The sequence below is a fragment of the Pangasianodon hypophthalmus genome, chromosome 16 (genome assembly GCF_027358585.1).
Source record: "Pangasianodon hypophthalmus isolate fPanHyp1 chromosome 16, fPanHyp1.pri, whole genome shotgun sequence".
NCBI classification, from domain to species: Eukaryota; Metazoa; Chordata; class Actinopteri; order Siluriformes; family Pangasiidae; genus Pangasianodon; species Pangasianodon hypophthalmus.
Window position 1 is genome coordinate 11394844 of NC_069725.1, and position 18768 is coordinate 11413611.

The window sequence follows — 18768 nt, forward strand, 5'->3', positions numbered from 1 at the left end:
TTGTATGCCATTATAGTCATGTGCACAATTTCTAAATATTCCTGCCGTTTTTGTTTCGTCTCAGGTGAAGAGCAAAATGACAAAAGAACAGTACATTAAGATGAACCGTGGCATTAACGACAGTAAGGATCTGCCTGAGGAGTACCTCTCCTCCATTTATGACGAAATAGCAGGAAAGAAGATCGCCATGAAGGAGAGTAAGGAGTACTCCATTACCCCAAAGTCCAACAAGCAGAGTGAGTGCTTTTTCAGTGTGAGGGAGTGAATTTTTCTTTCACCCAGCGAATTTATTTAATCTCCTATGTAGACTTAATAAGCATAAATTATTGAACATATTACTAGTATTAATTTAATTTTATTTTATAAAACCCTTCAGTAAGGTCCATTTTGTGAGCAGTACACTAACTGAATAAGGCTTGGCTTTGCTGGCAGGTGTAGCTAGTGAGAAACAGAGACGACTGCTGTATAATATGGAAATGGAGCAGATGGCCAAGACAGCTAAAGCCCTGATGGAAGCTGTGAGCCACGCTCAGGCTCCTTTCTTCAGCGCCACCCACCTGGAGCATGTCCGCCCCATGTTTAAGGTACCAGACCTTTACCCTTTCCCTCTTCTTTTCCCTCTTTTTAGAACCATACAGCATCTGGGGTAATCATGCTTCTGTCTAATCATGCTCTAATCTTGTGTCTAATCTAGCTCTGTCTAGTCATGTTAGCTTTACAATCTATCGTCACAAAGTGAAATGCAAGTTCAGCTGTGAACTCGGTTCTAGACAAATTTTAGATTTCTGTTGTGTAGCACTGCTAGATATGATTATTACTACTAGGACTGGATGGTTATAAAAATTGTCACTGTTTTTTTTTTTTTCTTAAAGGATTAAACCAATTCTAAACCAATAATATTGGCTGAAATAAATGTATAAAGTCAAAAATTAAGCTGATATCAGTAGTTTTTTAATGGGGCTTTGCTAATATGATCATTAACGTTTAAAAATGAAATCAGAAAAGGCAATGCATATTCAAAATGTCAGTTATTGTATCACTTAACATTAGAACATTTCTCATTTCACTTATATTTAAACTTTGCATTTCAGTTCATACTATATAAAGACTATTTAAAAAACATATTGCCTTTTTAGCCAGGAAGGCAGAGATTTTATGATATTCATATTCAGAACATTTGACTGACATTGTAGAATTATGGCTGCACTGCAGGTTATCATTTTAGCATAAATGAACCATGGTCCTTTTACAGTGAAGGGTTTGCAGAGGGATAAAGAAAAGATGTCTTTCAGTGTAAGATAATGAAAAAACAATTACATTTGCATGTTACAGTTGGCGTGGACGCCCCTGTTAGCAGCGTTCAGCGTTGGCCTGCAGGACTGTGATGACCAGGAGGTGGCGTCTCTGTGCCTGGAGGGAATTCGCTGTGCAATCAGAATTGCCTGCATTTTCAGCATGCAGGTGAGTTCAACACACTACACACTAATCAGTGCAGGGATTATTTATAACTGCTTATTTCTACTAGACTTTTCACTGTTATGTGTTTTTTTTTTTTGTGTGTGTGTGTGTGTGTGTGTGTGTGTGTGTGTGTGTGTGTGTGTGTGTGTGTGTGTAGCTGGAGCGTGATGCATATATTCAGGCCTTGGCCAGGTTTACACTGCTCACAGCTAGCTCCAGCATTACAGAGATGAAGCAGAAGAACATTGACACCATAAAGACCCTCATCACTGTGGCACACACTGATGGGAACTACTTGGGCAACTCCTGGCATGAGGTGGTCATTGCCCTACAGCTCAGCTTTCCATTTTGGTCTTGTTAGCTGATTTAATTGAATTTAAGCAAAGCACTCATTTCACACCTGATCTGTTATCTTCTGTTCACTTATGTAGATTCTGCGATGTATCAGTCAGTTGGAATTGGCTCAGCTGATTGGCACAGGCGTAAAGACACGTTATATCTCTGGTGTAGTCCGAGACCAGGGAGGTAGCATTAAGGGCTTTCCCACTGGTGGAGAGGAGTTCATGCCTCTTGGCTTAGGTAAGCCACTTTGAATGTGATTAGCGTTCTTAGGGTGCTTTCACACCTACTAGTCCCTTTGCAGAGTCCGAATGCACACGAAGTTGATACTGTGGGTTCGTTTGCTAGTTGGTTTGGTTTAGTTTCAAACTGCATGTAGCTTAAGAAAATAAAAAATCAAAAACTCTTGGCTGAGGGCGTTGTAGGACTGAAATTGTGCTCATGAAATTCTCATTCATTTGTCAGCAATTTGGTGTTGGAAAAAAGATAAACAAATCTTTTCCATGTATACACAGAAATCACAAAAATCATCTGAGCATGGGTAACACAGAGTAAAATAAATTACTAGCTAATTGTATAGATAACTATTTATATAGGCAACAAGTTTAAAACTTATTTCGTATATGCGTCCATCATTTATTTTCTCTTTTTGTTTGTCGGACCAGTTCTTCAGAACGTCACATTTCCACAGCACTTCAGGCCTGTCTTTTGACTCACTTTGCACCTTGTGGATTGCGTCTACAGAAAAACACGACCCACAACCCAAAATACATGGCATGTGTGGATTAATCAGATTCTGAGTCAAATCACTCATTCTTGTTGCAGTCAAACCGGACCAAAACCACCTCGCTCAGATGGTCATGGCCTGGTAGTTTTGGTCTGCACCCGAATGTGATTGATGTGTTCTCCCGTGCCAAAATAACCACACCAAAGAGGAAAACACACCAGGGGTCGACTCAGACAGACTAAATGCTGCATATGCGAAAGCACCATTAGGGCCCAGACAAACTTCTCAATGGCATTATGTTATGAACAGCTTGTGATTTCATAGAAAGACTTGACAGAATGTATTGTAATCCTTGCACTTTATTCAACATATTGTTTGTTACTGTATTCTTGACCTACCGCAGGCACACTAGTTGGGGGTCCAGACAGACGTCAGATGGCTCACATTCAGGAGTCAGTGGGGGAAACCAGCTCTCAGAGTGTAGTGGTAGCTGTGGACAGGTAAGAGAACAATGGCTGCTAAAAAGCTGTATATTTAGTGTTGTTGCTTTTTGTGTTTAACTAATTTTTCCATTTTGTCCTCCAGAATTTTCACTGGATCCACAAGGCTTGATGGAAATGCAATTGGTATGGGCATATGTTTGTATTTGTCTGAATTGTCACCATTTCTGGCACACTTCCTGCATCCGTAGTTCCTGTATTTGTATTCTTTGTGCATAGATATCGGTTTTGAGTTATCTTGAGTTCACTCAAACGTGTAGCTTTATGTAAGATTTTAACCTCTTATCTTTAACATTGTATATTTAGTTATGCCCTTGCTCTCCTTTAATTAACTTAACTAAAATATTGCAAAAAAATACCAAAACCTTAAATTTATGTCCCTGTTAAAGTCACAGTTGAATTTATTAGTAAACTTTTCTCTTCCAGTGGACTTTGTGCGCTGGCTGTGTGCGGTGTCAATGGATGAACTGGCTTCTGCTCACCAGCCACGCATGTTCAGTCTGCAGAAGATTGTGGAGATCTCCTACTACAACATGAACCGCATCCGACTGCAGTGGTCCCGCATTTGGCAGGTCATAGGAGACCACTTCAACAAGGTCAGCTACGTCTCTGCTTCTAATGGATTTATCGTTCTAGTCTTTGATTTCTGCTCTGCAGAATTCGTAGTAGCATTTCTGATGTGTTTACACTGTTTGTGCTGTTCTTACAGGTGGGCTGCAACCCTAACGAGGATGTGGCCATCTTTGCTGTGGACTCTCTGAGACAGCTTTCCATGAAGTTTTTGGAGAAGGGAGAGTTGGCCAACTTCCGCTTCCAGAAGGACTTTCTTAGGCCGTTTGAGCACATTATGAAGAAGAACAGGTTAGAGAAACAGAATGCTATGGAATCAGTAATAATTTAGCCAGCATTGGTTTTACTTAGATTTCTTCCTCTTTTCCGTGAAGGTCTCCGACAATCCGGGACATGGTGATCCGCTGTGTGGCTCAAATGGTGAACTCGCAGGCAGCTAACATCCGCTCAGGCTGGAAGAACATCTTCTCTGTGTTCCACCAGGCCGCATCAGACCACGATGAGACCATAGTGGAGCTTGCCTTCCAAACCACAGGACACATTGTCAGTGAGTGTCAGCAACTTCCCCATTTGAGAGAGCAGCAACACCAATATACTCTTTGAACTAGTCTTTAATAAAAATGGTTTAAATGTTCTTATTGTCTTTCCACTCATTTTCTCTACCTTCTCTCTCTTGTTTTAGTGAAAACCTTTCAGCAGCACTTTGCAGCAGCTATTGACTCATTCCAGGATGCAGTGAAGTGTCTGTCTGAGTTTGTGTGCAATGCTGCATTCCCTGATACTAGCATGGAAGCCATCCGGCTCATTCGCCACTGTGCCAAATATGTGTCTGACAGACCACAGGTGAGCATGCGCACTTTACCATAGTTTACGAGTGACCTTTTAAAAACAAGATCACTTCCTTATGCGATTTCTCACTGTCATCCTGCACAGGTACTAAGAGAGTACACTAGTGATGACATGAACGTTGCTCCTGGTGATCGGGTGTGGGTGCGAGGCTGGTTCCCCATCCTTTTCGAGCTCTCCTGTATCATCAACCGCTGCAAGCTGGACATCAGGACCAGGTGGGATAACCCAGTTCCAAAACTCCTTCAGTCACACTCTTACTGATATTTCAGGCTGTTTACATTGTTTGTGTGTACGTGTGTCTTTAGAGGCCTGACAGTGATGTTTGAGATTATGAAGAGTTATGGACACACTTTTGAGAAGCACTGGTGGCATGATCTCTTCCGTATCGTCTTCCGCATCTTTGACAACATGAAACTTCCAGAGCAGCAGACTGAGGTGAACCAGTGTTGCATATTTTCCATTGGCCGTAAAAGGGAAACTTGTATTTACAGGAATAGTCTAGTGGTTGTAGAACTAAATTTCTATCTGATGCATCTGTGGTGCACGTTTTATTAACAAAACACTCACTTTATGTGTGTAAAGGCAAATGTTGGGGCCTCAATAAATGTTTATACCAAAAATGTTTTTGGAAGAATGCTTTTATTATTTATTAAGCCAAAGGTATTTGCTCTACATTTGTATAATTGATCCTTTTAGAGGTAGGAGAATGTAGAAATGGGGTGTTTGTGGTCATACACATCGTTAAGTCACATTGTAGTGAACAGCTGTGTATTACAGATGAAGAGATTTAGATCATGCTGGGTGTGTATTAGTAACTAAATATTGAAATATTGAAAATTGAAATTACCTTTCCAACATTTTAACGAAAAGTTTGTTTGGAATCAGTTGTATTATCTTCAGATAATTTAGTTAACTATGATTATAAACTGGAGTCAGATATTTACAAAATAAAAAGAGAAAACACGTTTAACCTTCATCTTCACCTGTTTCTGCCACTGGTTTAAGATTAGCAATGGGTTTTTCTCCTACAGCGCAGATGTGGTATGCAGAGATTGCGTTGCAAGAAAGCTGGAATATTCGTTAAAGATTGATCAGTGTGCTGCAATGTTAGTGACCTGCTGAATCCTTGCAATACTTCTGAGAGCAAATAACCAGCAAATGTCAGACCATTTCTCATGTGATTTTTGTCTTCCACAGAAAACCGAATGGATGACCACTACATGTAACCACGCGCTCTACGCTATTTGCGACGTCTTCACACAGTTCTATGAGCCTCTTAGTGAGGTGTTGCTGGTGGATGTTTTTGCTCAGCTGCAGTGGTGCGTCAGACAAGGTAGAGCTTTCAGTTGCTTAACCAAACACACTCATTGCGCCACCATTTTGTGAGACAGGTTGAAAGCTCACAGTCATGACGCTAATCAGCAGTCCAAAATGGAGCAAGTGTTTATATTAATGTTGTTTTGTCTGATTATCTGTTTAGTTAACAAAATTATACAGGCTGCCATCAAATTACTGGTGAAAAGACTTCTTAACCCAGGGTTTTTAAATTTTGTCAAAAATAATAAAACCATATACCTGCACATGGATAAATCTGTTTAATGGAAAATATGTTTAATGCTATCAGTGCACTAAAAGCTTCCCTGAAGTTGTTCTTCCATTAATTGCTTTCGCATTTGTGCAAGTTAAGAAATAAAACACCACAGTGTTGCTTTTGATGACACAAAGGTGCCAAACCTACAACTCGAAACACTGCTACTGAACTCATAGCCAATGAAATAAGAAAAGCTCCAGTTTTCTGGTGCCAAAAGTTCCTGTACTTTGTGCAGCTCTTACATAGTCTTTACTCTGTGTCCTTAGATAATGAGCAGCTAGCACGGTCGGGCACCAACTGTTTGGAAAACTTGGTGATCCAGAATGGAGAGAAGTTCAGTGGGGAAGTTTGGGGTATCACCTGCAACTGCATGCTGGAGATCTTCCAGTCTACCAGCCCTCATGCGTATGACACTTACACACACTACTGTCTACATTCACGTTTCAGGAGTGAACAAATCAGTAACTCAGGAGCCTTTGACAAGCAGATTTTGTGACAGGCCAATTTTTTATTCAGAGTTACCTGGTGGACATACTTACTGCTACTTACTGGCTTTTGTGAAGTAAAAGTTTTAATATGTACATGCTTTACGGTGGTGTGATGCACATCAATGCTGTAACTGTAGCATGAGCTACTGATTCTGAATTCAAACCGCCTCCTGCACTGCACCCATCACCCGAGGTGCACTCTTTCTGACTATAGAACTGTTTTTACTACAGAGCACAGATGAAAGAGTCTTTTCAGAAACAGGAACACACAGTATGTGGTAAGACTGATGAAACTGTGCAGAGTAAAGTTCAGCACAATGCTGTCATTTTAGCACAACTTGCAGTCACCTTGAGGCTTTAAAAACATTAAATGGAAAATAATGAAGCTATCCAGAGTCAAATATATATTTTACCAAATATAATAGCTGAAATGTTGGCTAACAATTTGCTGACTTTTTGTTGAAGATGCAAACACAATGTGCTGCATGATCATATACTTGTTCATTTCCCTTAGTCTTATGTTATTACATTACCACTTTTTGGTGAAGCCAGTTAGGTTTCTGGGCAACTAAAGCAGTACATTGCAGCTTGCCCAGTATGCTAGCTAATGAGTTTGTGATTTGTCCACCCTTGCATTTATTAATGATATTAATATTTACTTTTTTTCTAACCACCTAGAGATTGTTTAATGCTAACAACGGGATCATGAAGCCTGTTTGCAAGGCAACTGTGATTGACCATTTGAAATGTTCCTAATTAAATACACCTGACCTGATGCAATTATTGTCCTCTTAATAGCTTGTTGACATGGAGACCAGCTGGGCAGGAAGAGGAGGTGGGAGATGGGAAACACATGGTGAGATGACTAACATAAGCAAATATCTCACACGCGCACACACCACGAAAAAGATACACAGAGATAATCACCAACCAAATGGCACTCTGATGTTCATATGCCAGTAAATATCTTGTTATATGCCTTCTAACACTGACACACCCTAGTTAGAGATCACGTTGAACAAACTATGTGGAATCCAAATGCAAACTGTTTATTTTCAGGATGTGGAAATGGACTCTCAGTCTCAGAGCAGCTTTGAGAGGACGCTGTCAGAGAGAGGACAGAGTCAGATGTCCACTGCCAGTGATGAAGCCTGGAGGGGAAAGCCCCATGCACGTACGCAGCCCACTCATCATCTCTCACCTACACCATTTAGACACTTCCTGTTCTTACTGATGTCATAGCATCATCTGATTTTTTCCAGTTTGCGTTAAACGCATATTAGCTGTGAGTAAATGTGGACCTCACTCTGTTATCTCGATTTCATGAATTCTATTTTAGGCTTTGTTGTCATACTCGGTCCTCCCCTGCACATAAATTATACTATGGAAAAATTACTATGAGCCATAAACGTTATCTGTCCTGCTCGTTGGCTCATTTTTATCTCAGCTATGATGTGTCTTTGATGTGATCACATAAAAAAATTAAAAAAGGAGGAAAGACATAAAACTTAGAAAGGAAGGGTAGAAAAAAATAATCAAGACTTTTTTTTATTCTCTGCATTTCTACAGTTTAACAAATATAAAAATATACAACAAATTTAATAAAGGAGTGATGGAATAGTGTCATTGTTCTAAGGCCCTTATGACCATAATGCAATTTCAAACAGTTGTTAAAAAAAACTGTGAAGAATCATGCAGGCGAAGCAGAAGTCATCTTAGCATGTCCCTTCTCTTATGCAGACTGAACCAATTATATCTTTATGCAAATCCTGTTTAAAATAGACAAAATAGTATACTTAGAGCTTCTAATTCACTGGTGAATGGTTAAAGCAATGGTTAATACCATGATTAGTCCACTTAATATATCATCAGCAATACAATAAACTTGGATATTTTCAGTCAGCATATCGATGTCTAGAATGGTGTGCGATACAATTTACTCTACCCTCGTCACTCAGTGATCCACGACCTTGCCTGCAGTTTTCATGTCTCCTAGGAAGGTCTAGAGATAGAAACATAATGCCGGCTGTTACCAGTGCTTTTATCTCAGCAAAGTGATAAATGTGCAAGTACACACCTAAATACATACTCTGGTTAAGGTTGTAAAAGTTCAGTTTTAAATTCTTCACTCAGGTTAAAGTATAAAAATATAAACTCTTAATTTTACTTAAAGTGTGAAAGTAAAACTATGAAAAAAAGATTCACAAAAGAATACCTCAGCTGACATACTTATTTTAGTTACTGATTGTAAATTAAGGCCCCTTTTACCAAGGAATGTGGGAAAATAGTTAATTAAGGTTAACTAGTAACAGTTTTGTTCCTCTCAAATTTTAGCTTGGACTATAAAACTAGCTTTGCAAATAGCTAGCTGTCACAGGACAAACTGTGTGTATTCAGCAACAGATAAATTACATATTTAGATTTGTTAGGAATTCTTATCAACTCCTTAAAGGTGTATAATGCCAAAAAGTCACCTTCTGACGTGATTGACTCATGACTTATGATTTTGACCTTATGTTTAGTGGTAACAGAGTAGTTGTACATTGTTACTTCCCTCCTCAGTCATGACGTCAAGGAATCATGAACTTGATTAAACATACACACAGTAACTTCACATAATAAAACAGAGAAACACAAAGCCACAGAGGTACTGAATAAAGGAATGTTCAGTAATAAAGGAGGCAAAGAAATATTAATAATCTATTAAGGATTAATATAATAATATTTATAATCAATGAAATATTATAGATTATTACTTTACATTGAGTGACACTGTGCTGTTCTAAGACCTGTGTACTGTGTGTCACAGGAGTGTCGGACCAGAGGCTGTTTGCAGGGCTCCTCATAAAGTGTGTGGTGCAGCTGGAGCTCATTCAGACCATAGATAACATTGTCTTCTACCCAGCCACCAGCAAGAAGGAGGACGCTGAGAACATGGCTGCTGCTCTGGTATGTCTGCCTGTATTTTTTTTTTATTATAAAAAGTTCCATTAATGTCCTTTTTTGTGGGTTAACATCTGCATGCCTGCAGAATGTAGTTGTATTTTAATGTTGATGCAGCCATGCAGAAGACAGTTACAGAGCTGAGCTTATAATGTCACGTTCTGGTGTTTGTGTGTCCTCCCCATTCAGAGAGATGGTCTGGAGGAGAGAGAGGACGGGGAGGCACAGGTTGAATCAGAGCAGGGCATGTACAGGCATCTCTCTCCTCAGCACCTCTTCAAACTGCTTGACTGCCTACTTGAGTCGCACCGCTTCGCTAAAAACTTCAACTCCAACAATGAGCAAAGGACAGCGCTCTGGAGGGCAGGTTGGTCTCCTCCATATGAACATATAGACACTTCGACAGCCGACAGAGGGGACTTACTCTCTGAAAGTGTCAGCCATAGCCCTACATTTACGCTGATTTTTAAAATCATTTTTTCTTTTTTAAATACATGACTGAAGTTTTTTTCTGGTGAGACCTGGTTTATTTTATTATAATGAATTTTTCTTTGAATTTAAATGGAAAAAACTACCATCTAAGTCTACAATATACTTATGCCTTCTTATACACTCATGAATATGATCTAGCTACAACAGTGACTGCTCACTTAATTAGAATAAACTATTGAACAAATTCTATCAAGTTGTATGTAATTTGAGCTAGCTACTGATTTTCAGGTAACACTATTCAATACATGCAGTAGCAAACATCAGTTACTCTCATTAAACTTGCAGTGACATGGGACTTTTTACACCAATATGTAGATTTAAAGTGGTTTGCCACAACACTTAAATTGTTTATTATTGTAAGTGGTCTCACGTCAGTCTGTAAAGAATGTCGTCATCAGCTATTAATATGTATATGTCTGGTGTTCTCTGTGATCAGCTATTAAGTGATTTGCCAATTCTGTTCAAGCAGAGTGCTTGGCTGGTAATGAGGTTTTGTCTGCTTTTGTTTTTCTGCAGGTTTCAAGGGCAAGTCTAAACCTAACCTGCTGAAGCAGGAGACGAGCAGTTTGGCCTGCAGTCTGAGGATACTTTTCCAAATGTACTCAGACAGGCGGCTGCAGGGCACGTGGCCCGATATCCAGACTCGACTGCTACTGTGAGTTTGGACTCGGGGCCTACAGAGGTTTACTATAGAGAAGTGCAGCCGTATGCTTTCATTATAATAGCTCGCTACTCTGTCACTGAGACAAGTAGCCAGTGAAACATCTGCATGTAATAACATGGACAAACTCTGTAGCCTGCACAGTTTTTTGGCTTTTTATAAGGTGTAATGACTCACATCAGTAAATTATTGTCACGTGTTGAATATGAGTTTGCTGTTTTTTAACAGTCATATTTAATTGTAGTCTTTAATTTGAAAGTAAGACAGTAAAATGCTTTGTAAGTTAACTAATTGGTAAAGCAATAGATTTAGAGACTAGTTTGTGTGCCTTAGTGCTGGCTGTTCACACAAATTTTGCTAGATGGTTACAAATATTAAACATTTGAAGGTTAGAGGGTTAAATATTTCCTCTCAGATTTTTAATAGGCAATTTAACTATTTTTATATAATTTAACTCTAACTAACCACTTTAATAGAAATACCTGTACACCAATTGAAGATTGCTTTTTGCAGGGGGGATTAGACAATGTTTTTCTAACCTTCAGCTGTCTAGTTTCGGTGAGCCTGTGCCCACTGTAGCCTCATTTTCCTGTTCTTGGCTGACAGGAGTGGAAACTGCTGCGGTCTTTTGCTGCTGTAGCCATCCACTTCATTGTGGTGTTGGTTCTGAGCTGCTTTTCTGCTCACCACGGTTGTAAAGAGTGGTTATCTGAGTTTCCATAGACTTTCATAGATCAAACCTTAGATCAAACCAGTCTGGCCATTCTTCTCTGACATCTCTCATCTCATCTCATCTGCCTGCAAAAAAATGGATGTTTTGTTCCCCGCAACATTCTAGAGACTGTTGATGTCAAAATACTGGGAGATCAGAAGTTTCTGAAATACTCGGGGGTTCATCAGATTGTGTAGTGACAGCCTGCAATATCTCTGGCTTTTAAGTTCATCCATTTTTAATTTTAATTTTACCAGGAGTTTTAATTTGTATTTTCATTCAGATTGAGTAAATGTTCATTGACAGAAAAAGCTTCAATGTTCACCTCACCCCTTCACTCATGTGCATTCATGTATTTCATTCTTTTTCTCCTTCCACAGTGTGTGTAGTGAAGCCTTGGCCTACTTTATCATCTTAACCTCAGAGAGCCACCGAGAGGCCTGGACCAGCTTACTGCTGCTCCTACTCACCAGAACACTCAGACTCCCTGATGACAAGGTAATTCTCCTTACACACACACACACACACACACAGCTGTAAGCTGAATATAAAAGCCGACTGTAACAATCTATCACAGTCTTTTCTTGTCATTAGTCAAGTGTCCCTGCAGGTCGCATATTCAAACTTTCTGTGACTTCTAGTCAGAGAAACTGAATGGTTCCTTTTACACTGCTGCGTAGGAGAGTGTAATGGTTCTGCTGACGGGGTTGTTATTTCCTGCATGATGACCCTGATTTGAATATTCCCCTTATCCGTCAGGGTTGTATGGTAAACTTCGCTTGCAGGAAACTCCCAGCTGATAAGTCAAACTGTCAGTGCGATGACCTCAGTATGTAAAGGAAGATCCCAGAGTTATACTGATAGAGTACTGACAGCCCCAGGAGCTTTCCCTGTCTTTTTTATCCAGATGGCCTTTGCCATTCATAAGAGCACTAGAGATAACTTTAGAGCTGATCCACCTCTCTGGAAACACCAACTGCTTTTTTTTTTTTTCCTTAATAGGACAACCTCACAATTTGTGAGTAATAAAGAATATACAAACCCCATTTCCAGAAAATGCAATTTGTAAATTCTCTTTAACCTTTATTTAATTGACAAAAGTACAAGGAAATGACTTTTAATGTTTTGGCTGACCAACTTGATTGTATTTTATAAACAAATTTTATATCTGATGCCTGCAACAGTCAAAAGAAAAGTGGGTAAGGGCAAAATAAGTGTGAAACATTATAGAATATTCAAGTGACACTGTTTTGAAACATTCCACAATAAGCAGGTGATTTGTTAACAGACGAGGGTATCGTTGGATATAAAAGGAGCATCCGCCAAATGTTCAGTTCAGTCTTTGCAAGCAAAGACGGGCTGTGGCTAACCACTTTGTACCAAACTTTGTGAGAGAATTGTCAGTCAGTCAGTTCAAAAAGAACATTTGTCAACACACGATTGCAAAGAATTTAGCTCTTTCACCATCTACAGTACATAATGTTGTGAAAAGATTCTGGGAAATCCCAGTCCGTGTAGGGCAAGACCAGAAACCACTGCTGAATGTGTGTGACCTTCAAGCCTTCAGATGGCATTGTATGAGAAACCGTCATGCTACTGTGATAAATATAGCCACACGGGCTCGGGAATACTTCAGGGAAAACCGTTGTCACTTAACAGATTCCGCCACTGCATCAAGATCTGCAACCTGAAACTCTATTATGAAAGGAGAAAGCCATACATCACTTCAATGCAGAAATGCCTCTGAGTTCTCTGGGCCCAAACTCATCTCAGATGGATGGAAAGACGGTGGAAACATGTGCTGTGGTCAGATGAGTGCATGTTTCAGCTTGTTTTCACGAAAAAGAGACGTCGAGTTCTCTGTGCCAAAGATGCAATGAACCATCCAGACTGTTATCGGCGAAAGATGCAAAAGCCAACATCTGTCATGGTATGGGGCGCATCAATACCCACGGCATGGGTGACTTGCAAATGTGTGAAGGTACCATTGATGCGGAGGCATAGGTTGGGATTTTAGAGAGATATATGCTGCAATCAAAGTGATGTCTTTTCCCGGGATGTCCATGTTTTTTTTCATTAAGACAATGCCAGGCCTCATTCTGAATGTGCTGTAACAGCATGGCTTCGTAGACACAGAGTGTGTGCTTGACTGGCCTGCCAGCAGTCCAGATCTGTCTCCTGTTGAAATTGTATGGCACATGAAGAGGAGACAACGGTGACCACGGGCTGTTGAGCAGCTGAAGGAAGAATGGGCAAAACTTCGATTTGCAACACTGCAACAATTAGTATCCTCAGTTCCCAAATGATCAAAAAAGTGTAATTAACAAGAAAGGTGATGTAACACAGTGGTAAACATGCCTCGGTCCCAACTTTTTTTGACTGTGTTGCAGGCATCAAATTCTAAATTTGTTTATATTTACATAATACATTTAAGTGGGTCAGTGAAAACATTGGAAATCTTTTCTTTGTACTTTTGTCATTTAAAGAAAGGTTCAGGAGATATTAACGAATCACAGATTCTTGTTTTTTATTGCATATTAGAAAATATCCCAACTTTTCCGGAAATAAGGTTTGTAGTTTGAAATGGGGTTTGTAGTTGGAAATGGGGTTTGTAATCTTTAATTAACGTCCTTCTAAGATGATTTATGAGTTTTAAGTTTACACATGAATCTGTTGTTTGTCTATGCAATAGTTATTGTAGTAGGAATTTGCTGTATATCTATCTTAATGAACATATCTTTTATCACTCTCCAGTTCAAGCCACATGCCTCCTGTTATTACCCCTACCTATGCGAGATGATGCAGTTTGACCTCATCCCTGAGCTGCGTGCAGTCCTGCGTCGCTTCTTCCTCCGCATCGGTTCAGTCTTCCACATCGCTGCCCCTGAGATAGTGCACACACGAGCCCCAACCTCATAGGCCTCTGCAAGGCTTGTGTGTGTATAAACGACTACGAAAATAGGAGGTGGGAAAGCTTAATTGTTGCGTGTCCCTCCTCTGGTGTGAAGAACCATGCAGGATCACTCGGAGCCGATGCTGAGACTGCTCGCTCTGGGCTCTGGGTGTCCAGGGCCACCCTCCATTTCTGGATCTCATGACCTTTTTACCCCACGGCTCCCCCTCAAGAGAGAAAAGCACTGTGAGCCAACAGAGCTTTTCCACTACGTGGACTTTCTAACACTGCAGCTCAGTAAAATCATATCATTTATTCCAGAACAGGGGGGCAGTATGGCAACAATAATTAATTTATTAACCATATAGTTGTCTATCCTGTTCCTGATTGACAGTTGATTTGTGTTGTTTTTTTTTTGTTTGTTTGTTTGTTTTTGTGTTATCTGTTATTTTTGTCCTTTCAGTAAGTCAACAAACAGCGATGTCCAAATGCACAGAGCTGAAAGAGCATTTTTTGAATATTCCACCATTCACACATTTGTAATTTAAAGCAACGTTATGCCTATGATGAAAGAGATTTACTAAATCCTCAGTCAAGAATTACAGCAACAGACACAAGGGTTGGGCACTGCTGTAACAATCATACCCACACACAATCATTCGATTTGATTATACCTACTGGGTTAATAATCTCTTTTGGTGTATGTTGATCAGTTCTGATTGAAGCTTTAATGACAAGCAGTGCAAAATACACTCCGTTGCTGGTATTTGCATCTTAGCATATTGCATTCATATAAAACAGAAGTGAAACATTATTTTTGGAGCCTAGGTTTGGGTTGCGTGTGTCACATTTAACAGTAAGTATCCTGAATGCGGAGCCAGTTACCCTTCATCTTCTGATGAGTGTGTTAATAAAAAGAGGGTTAACTTTTATATGGAGTTGAGCTAATATTGGCCAGGGAAAGTAGAGCTGCTCTCATTTCTTTTGATTTCATCAAGTATCCTGTCTAAGCCATTCCATTCGCTCGGTAATACACACTACACTTCCCTGCGTGAAGTGCAAAGAAATTGTTTGGCCTGGAAAAAATATTTGGAAAATGCCCGTTCCATTCGGCCTACATTTAAAGTGTGGGTTGTCTCTTTGTTTTTCCTTCTTGGTGGAAAGTCCCTGCTTAGTGGACAGATTCATTGTCTTTCCAGTCCCATCATCAGCTGAGCTTTATCCCAGTATTGAGTGTGATCAAGTCAGCTTGCTTCATTATCTTGCAGTGTTGCCATACCAACACCAAGCAAACCCACAAATAAAAAAGGTTACATACACTGTATAATGCAGACTTGTTTATACTTGAGTATAACAGTATGAAGCCTCTGTAGTAACAGAGCATATGAAGCTTGGGATTCGTTTTTATGCGGATGTATTTAATTATTTGAAGTGCATTTAAATATTTTCTGAAAGCATTCCTTCCCTTGCAACTATATATGTCTACTTTGCTCCCCTGATGTATGGGGAATATAAATATATACAGTAAGAAGAAAATACAAAGTGTAAAGTTTTCATGTAAAATAAAGGATTAAATAAATGCACTACACATATTGTGGTGTCATCTTCCAAGCATGGGGAATTCTGAATGAAAACATAATACTCCATTTACTCCAGGCCATTTCATGCTTCCTGTATCTGGATTGAATCCTGATAAGATTTTAACCACATGCATTTACACTTGTAGTCAAATGCACCTCCGCTTGGCCAGACTGAGCTGTATTGCACATTAATATTCAAATCAACTCATCACACTCAAACACCAACTTCCAGAGTGCTTCATTTTAAGGTTTATGAGTAAGCTATATGCCAAATTTTTAAAAGTGCTAACAGACATTCACAGAGCATGTCTGTCATGAGAGACAGATGCATTTACACTCACCACCTACTGCAGTGGATTGAACGAGCTGTTTTAAATCTGTTTCAAGTGCATCTTGAGTGCATTAACCCTTTAATATTTTATGAGTGTAATCTCCATCCAGATATAATCCTGCCTATCAAGACTCATGAAGTGAGCAATTGTAAGTGGGGTCTAGGTCTTCAGAGTTGCAATTCTCTGCACTGAATAACTTTCAGAATTTTAAACTAATGTTTAAACTAGCAACAAATAACTACTTACACTAATATGCTTTTATAGGATTTTCTAATCTAAGGATCTAGTAAGTAAAATAATAACAAGCGTAATAAAAGTCAGGCGGCATGGTGGCACAGCAGGTAGCGTTCCTACCTCACAGCTCGAGGGTTTAATCTTGAGCTAGGGTTACTGTCTGTGTGGAGTTTCCCGTGCTCTCCATGTGTGTTTACTCTGGTTCACCGGGTTCCTCCCACCTCTCAAAAACATGCCGGTAGGTGGATGGTGACTCTAAATTGCCACTAGGTGTGAACGAGTGTGTGAACTTGTGTGCATGATGCCCTGTGATGGGTTGGCATATGATCCAGGGTGTATTCCCACATCTCGCCCAGTGTTCCCAGGATAGGCTCCAGATCCACAGTGGAAAAAGTTCTAATAAATAAATATGATGGTGCCTATTTGCTTAGTATTTTAACAATTAGATTATACTAATACCTGTACTGTGAAATGGGGCCCTGGCTGAAAAAGAAAAAAAAAAGGTTTTTTGATAAACTCTGCTAAGTTTAAAGCTTCATTTCTCTGTTAAATACATGTGGATTAAATAGAAGATGCAAATGAGGGTGAAAATGAATTAAATGCACCACAGAACTAAAAGACTTAGACTTGGGTAATAAATGTTACCATGGTGTTTTCTTGTATTCTTTATTAAAGCGAGCTTTGACTCAGACAGCTGTGTCAAAAATGACATTAAAACACATACACTTGTTGGGAGTAAACTGGTTTCTTTGGAGTCAGGGGAAAATGCCCACGGACCACGTGACTGGGATACCTGGAGCCATTTAGCACAATCACACTGAAGTTGCTCACCATTAGTCCGCCCTCAGAGTCTTAATCAATCAATAATCATAAAAGTTTGACTCTTAACTCGTACTCAGATGCACACTGTGCGTTCCTGCTAAGGTATGTTTTCGTCTCACAAGAATCTCTCCTACCTAAACCAACATAACCTGCAGCAACGTAGTAAGCACAAGAGGCTCAATTTCTTGCGCATGCGCAGATGGTGTCTGTCCTGTGGTATTATTTTTTTCCCACCCACATTTTGGCAAGCACGTTTCCGGCTCTAAGGCGATTGGTCAGCTTTATGGGCGGACCCCTTTGAAGATGAGGTCTTTGCCAATCCTTGTGCAGGAGGTGGGATTTGTCACAATAGGAGTGTGGAAAGAATAAACGCTCCTCTTGAGCAAGCAGGTTAGGTAGCTGGATAGCTGGCGTAGCTTTGCTAGGCTGCGGAGGTGGATTCGTGTAGGTTGAGCAAGAAATGTCGGATTTACAATCGGGCAGTGACTGGACTCCTGCTCAATATTTCGATCATGTGGGAGAGCGAGACGTAACGCTTTTACTGATCTGAGTAAGTAGCACGCGCTGTGTGCTGAGTGCTGTGTGGTGTTTAGTGCTTTATGGGGCTGGTGAACACCGGGCCGACTCTGTTAGCTAACGTCAGCGCTGCTAGCTAGCGAGCGGAGCAGGCTGTGGTAGCCCAGGACTGACGTATTAACTCGGAAAGCGCTAACCAGGAAAAGGACTAGTAGCTTAAATTCAATTCACTCAGACCTTACTGTTTATTGTGTCGTTAATTCCTTTATAGATGTGTTTATGTACTTATACAGGCTGTAACGTGTAAGCGCAGACAGTGGCAGTTTATTTACATATCGGTTGAATCTGAATGTGTTTAAATAATAATAATAATAATACTCTGCTTTGGTTATACCAAGCTGCTACAGCGTTGTAGCTAGGCTAGCTAGCTGACTTGTAATGTTCCTGATATAATACTAGGTTAATAATTTAGGTTAATAATTATAGGTAAATTACAATTGAACTGTAATGGTGAATGCAGCCCAGTGAGCTAACATTAGTTAGGGCAGCTACTTTAATGACATCCACAAGACGTCATTTACTGACTGTACTGTAGCTCTGGCTACATACAAACAGCTGTTTTCATAAGACAACGGAAGAAATGACCAGGTTAAAAGCGAAATAGTGCTCTGATGATCTGAAATAGCTTCCTATAACACTTCATTCTCTCTCTCTCGCTCTCTGTGTGCGCGCGCGTGTGTGTGTGTATGTACGTATGTGTGTGTGTGTGTATATATATATATATATATATATATATATATATATATATATATATATATATATATATATATATATATATATATATACACACACACACATGTGTATATATCTCTCTCTATATACACACACACACACATATATATATATATATATACGGAGTGGGTGCTGTACCCAAACAGGTTCCTATAGTTACGTAATCGTGATTGCCCTGTGGGCGGGGCCGCTGCGATGCGTGGGAAAATCAGAGGCGGGGCCAACAGAAAGATTCCTGTTCATTCTGGCTGTTTTCTCACACTTTACAG

At 39.8% G+C, this 18768-nt stretch overlaps 1 protein-coding gene across 2 annotated transcripts in view; it reads left to right on the top strand.

The window, feature by feature from the left end:
* arfgef2 (ADP-ribosylation factor guanine nucleotide-exchange factor 2 (brefeldin A-inhibited)) overlaps positions 1 to 15834 on the top strand; it is a 31669-nt gene extending 15835 nt beyond the window's left edge. For both annotated transcript variants that reach the window (XM_026920980.3, XM_026920981.3), the window contains exons 18-39: positions 65 to 236; positions 433 to 584; positions 1333 to 1461; positions 1616 to 1774; positions 1890 to 2037; positions 2928 to 3024; positions 3110 to 3150; positions 3451 to 3620; positions 3734 to 3885; positions 3969 to 4141; positions 4277 to 4437; positions 4528 to 4658; positions 4749 to 4878; positions 5641 to 5776; positions 6301 to 6439; positions 7321 to 7378; positions 7582 to 7696; positions 9332 to 9471; positions 9655 to 9832; positions 10474 to 10612; positions 11711 to 11828; positions 14085 to 15834. In XM_026920980.3, the coding sequence (XP_026776781.2) occupies positions 65 to 236; positions 433 to 584; positions 1333 to 1461; positions 1616 to 1774; positions 1890 to 2037; positions 2928 to 3024; positions 3110 to 3150; positions 3451 to 3620; positions 3734 to 3885; positions 3969 to 4141; positions 4277 to 4437; positions 4528 to 4658; positions 4749 to 4878; positions 5641 to 5776; positions 6301 to 6439; positions 7321 to 7378; positions 7582 to 7696; positions 9332 to 9471; positions 9655 to 9832; positions 10474 to 10612; positions 11711 to 11828; positions 14085 to 14249 (3003 nt within the window). In that variant the 3' untranslated portion in view covers positions 14250 to 15834. The remainder of the gene's footprint in view (positions 1 to 64; positions 237 to 432; positions 585 to 1332; positions 1462 to 1615; positions 1775 to 1889; positions 2038 to 2927; positions 3025 to 3109; positions 3151 to 3450; positions 3621 to 3733; positions 3886 to 3968; positions 4142 to 4276; positions 4438 to 4527; positions 4659 to 4748; positions 4879 to 5640; positions 5777 to 6300; positions 6440 to 7320; positions 7379 to 7581; positions 7697 to 9331; positions 9472 to 9654; positions 9833 to 10473; positions 10613 to 11710; positions 11829 to 14084) is intronic.
* The last annotated feature ends 2934 nt before the right edge of the window (positions 15835 to 18768 follow it).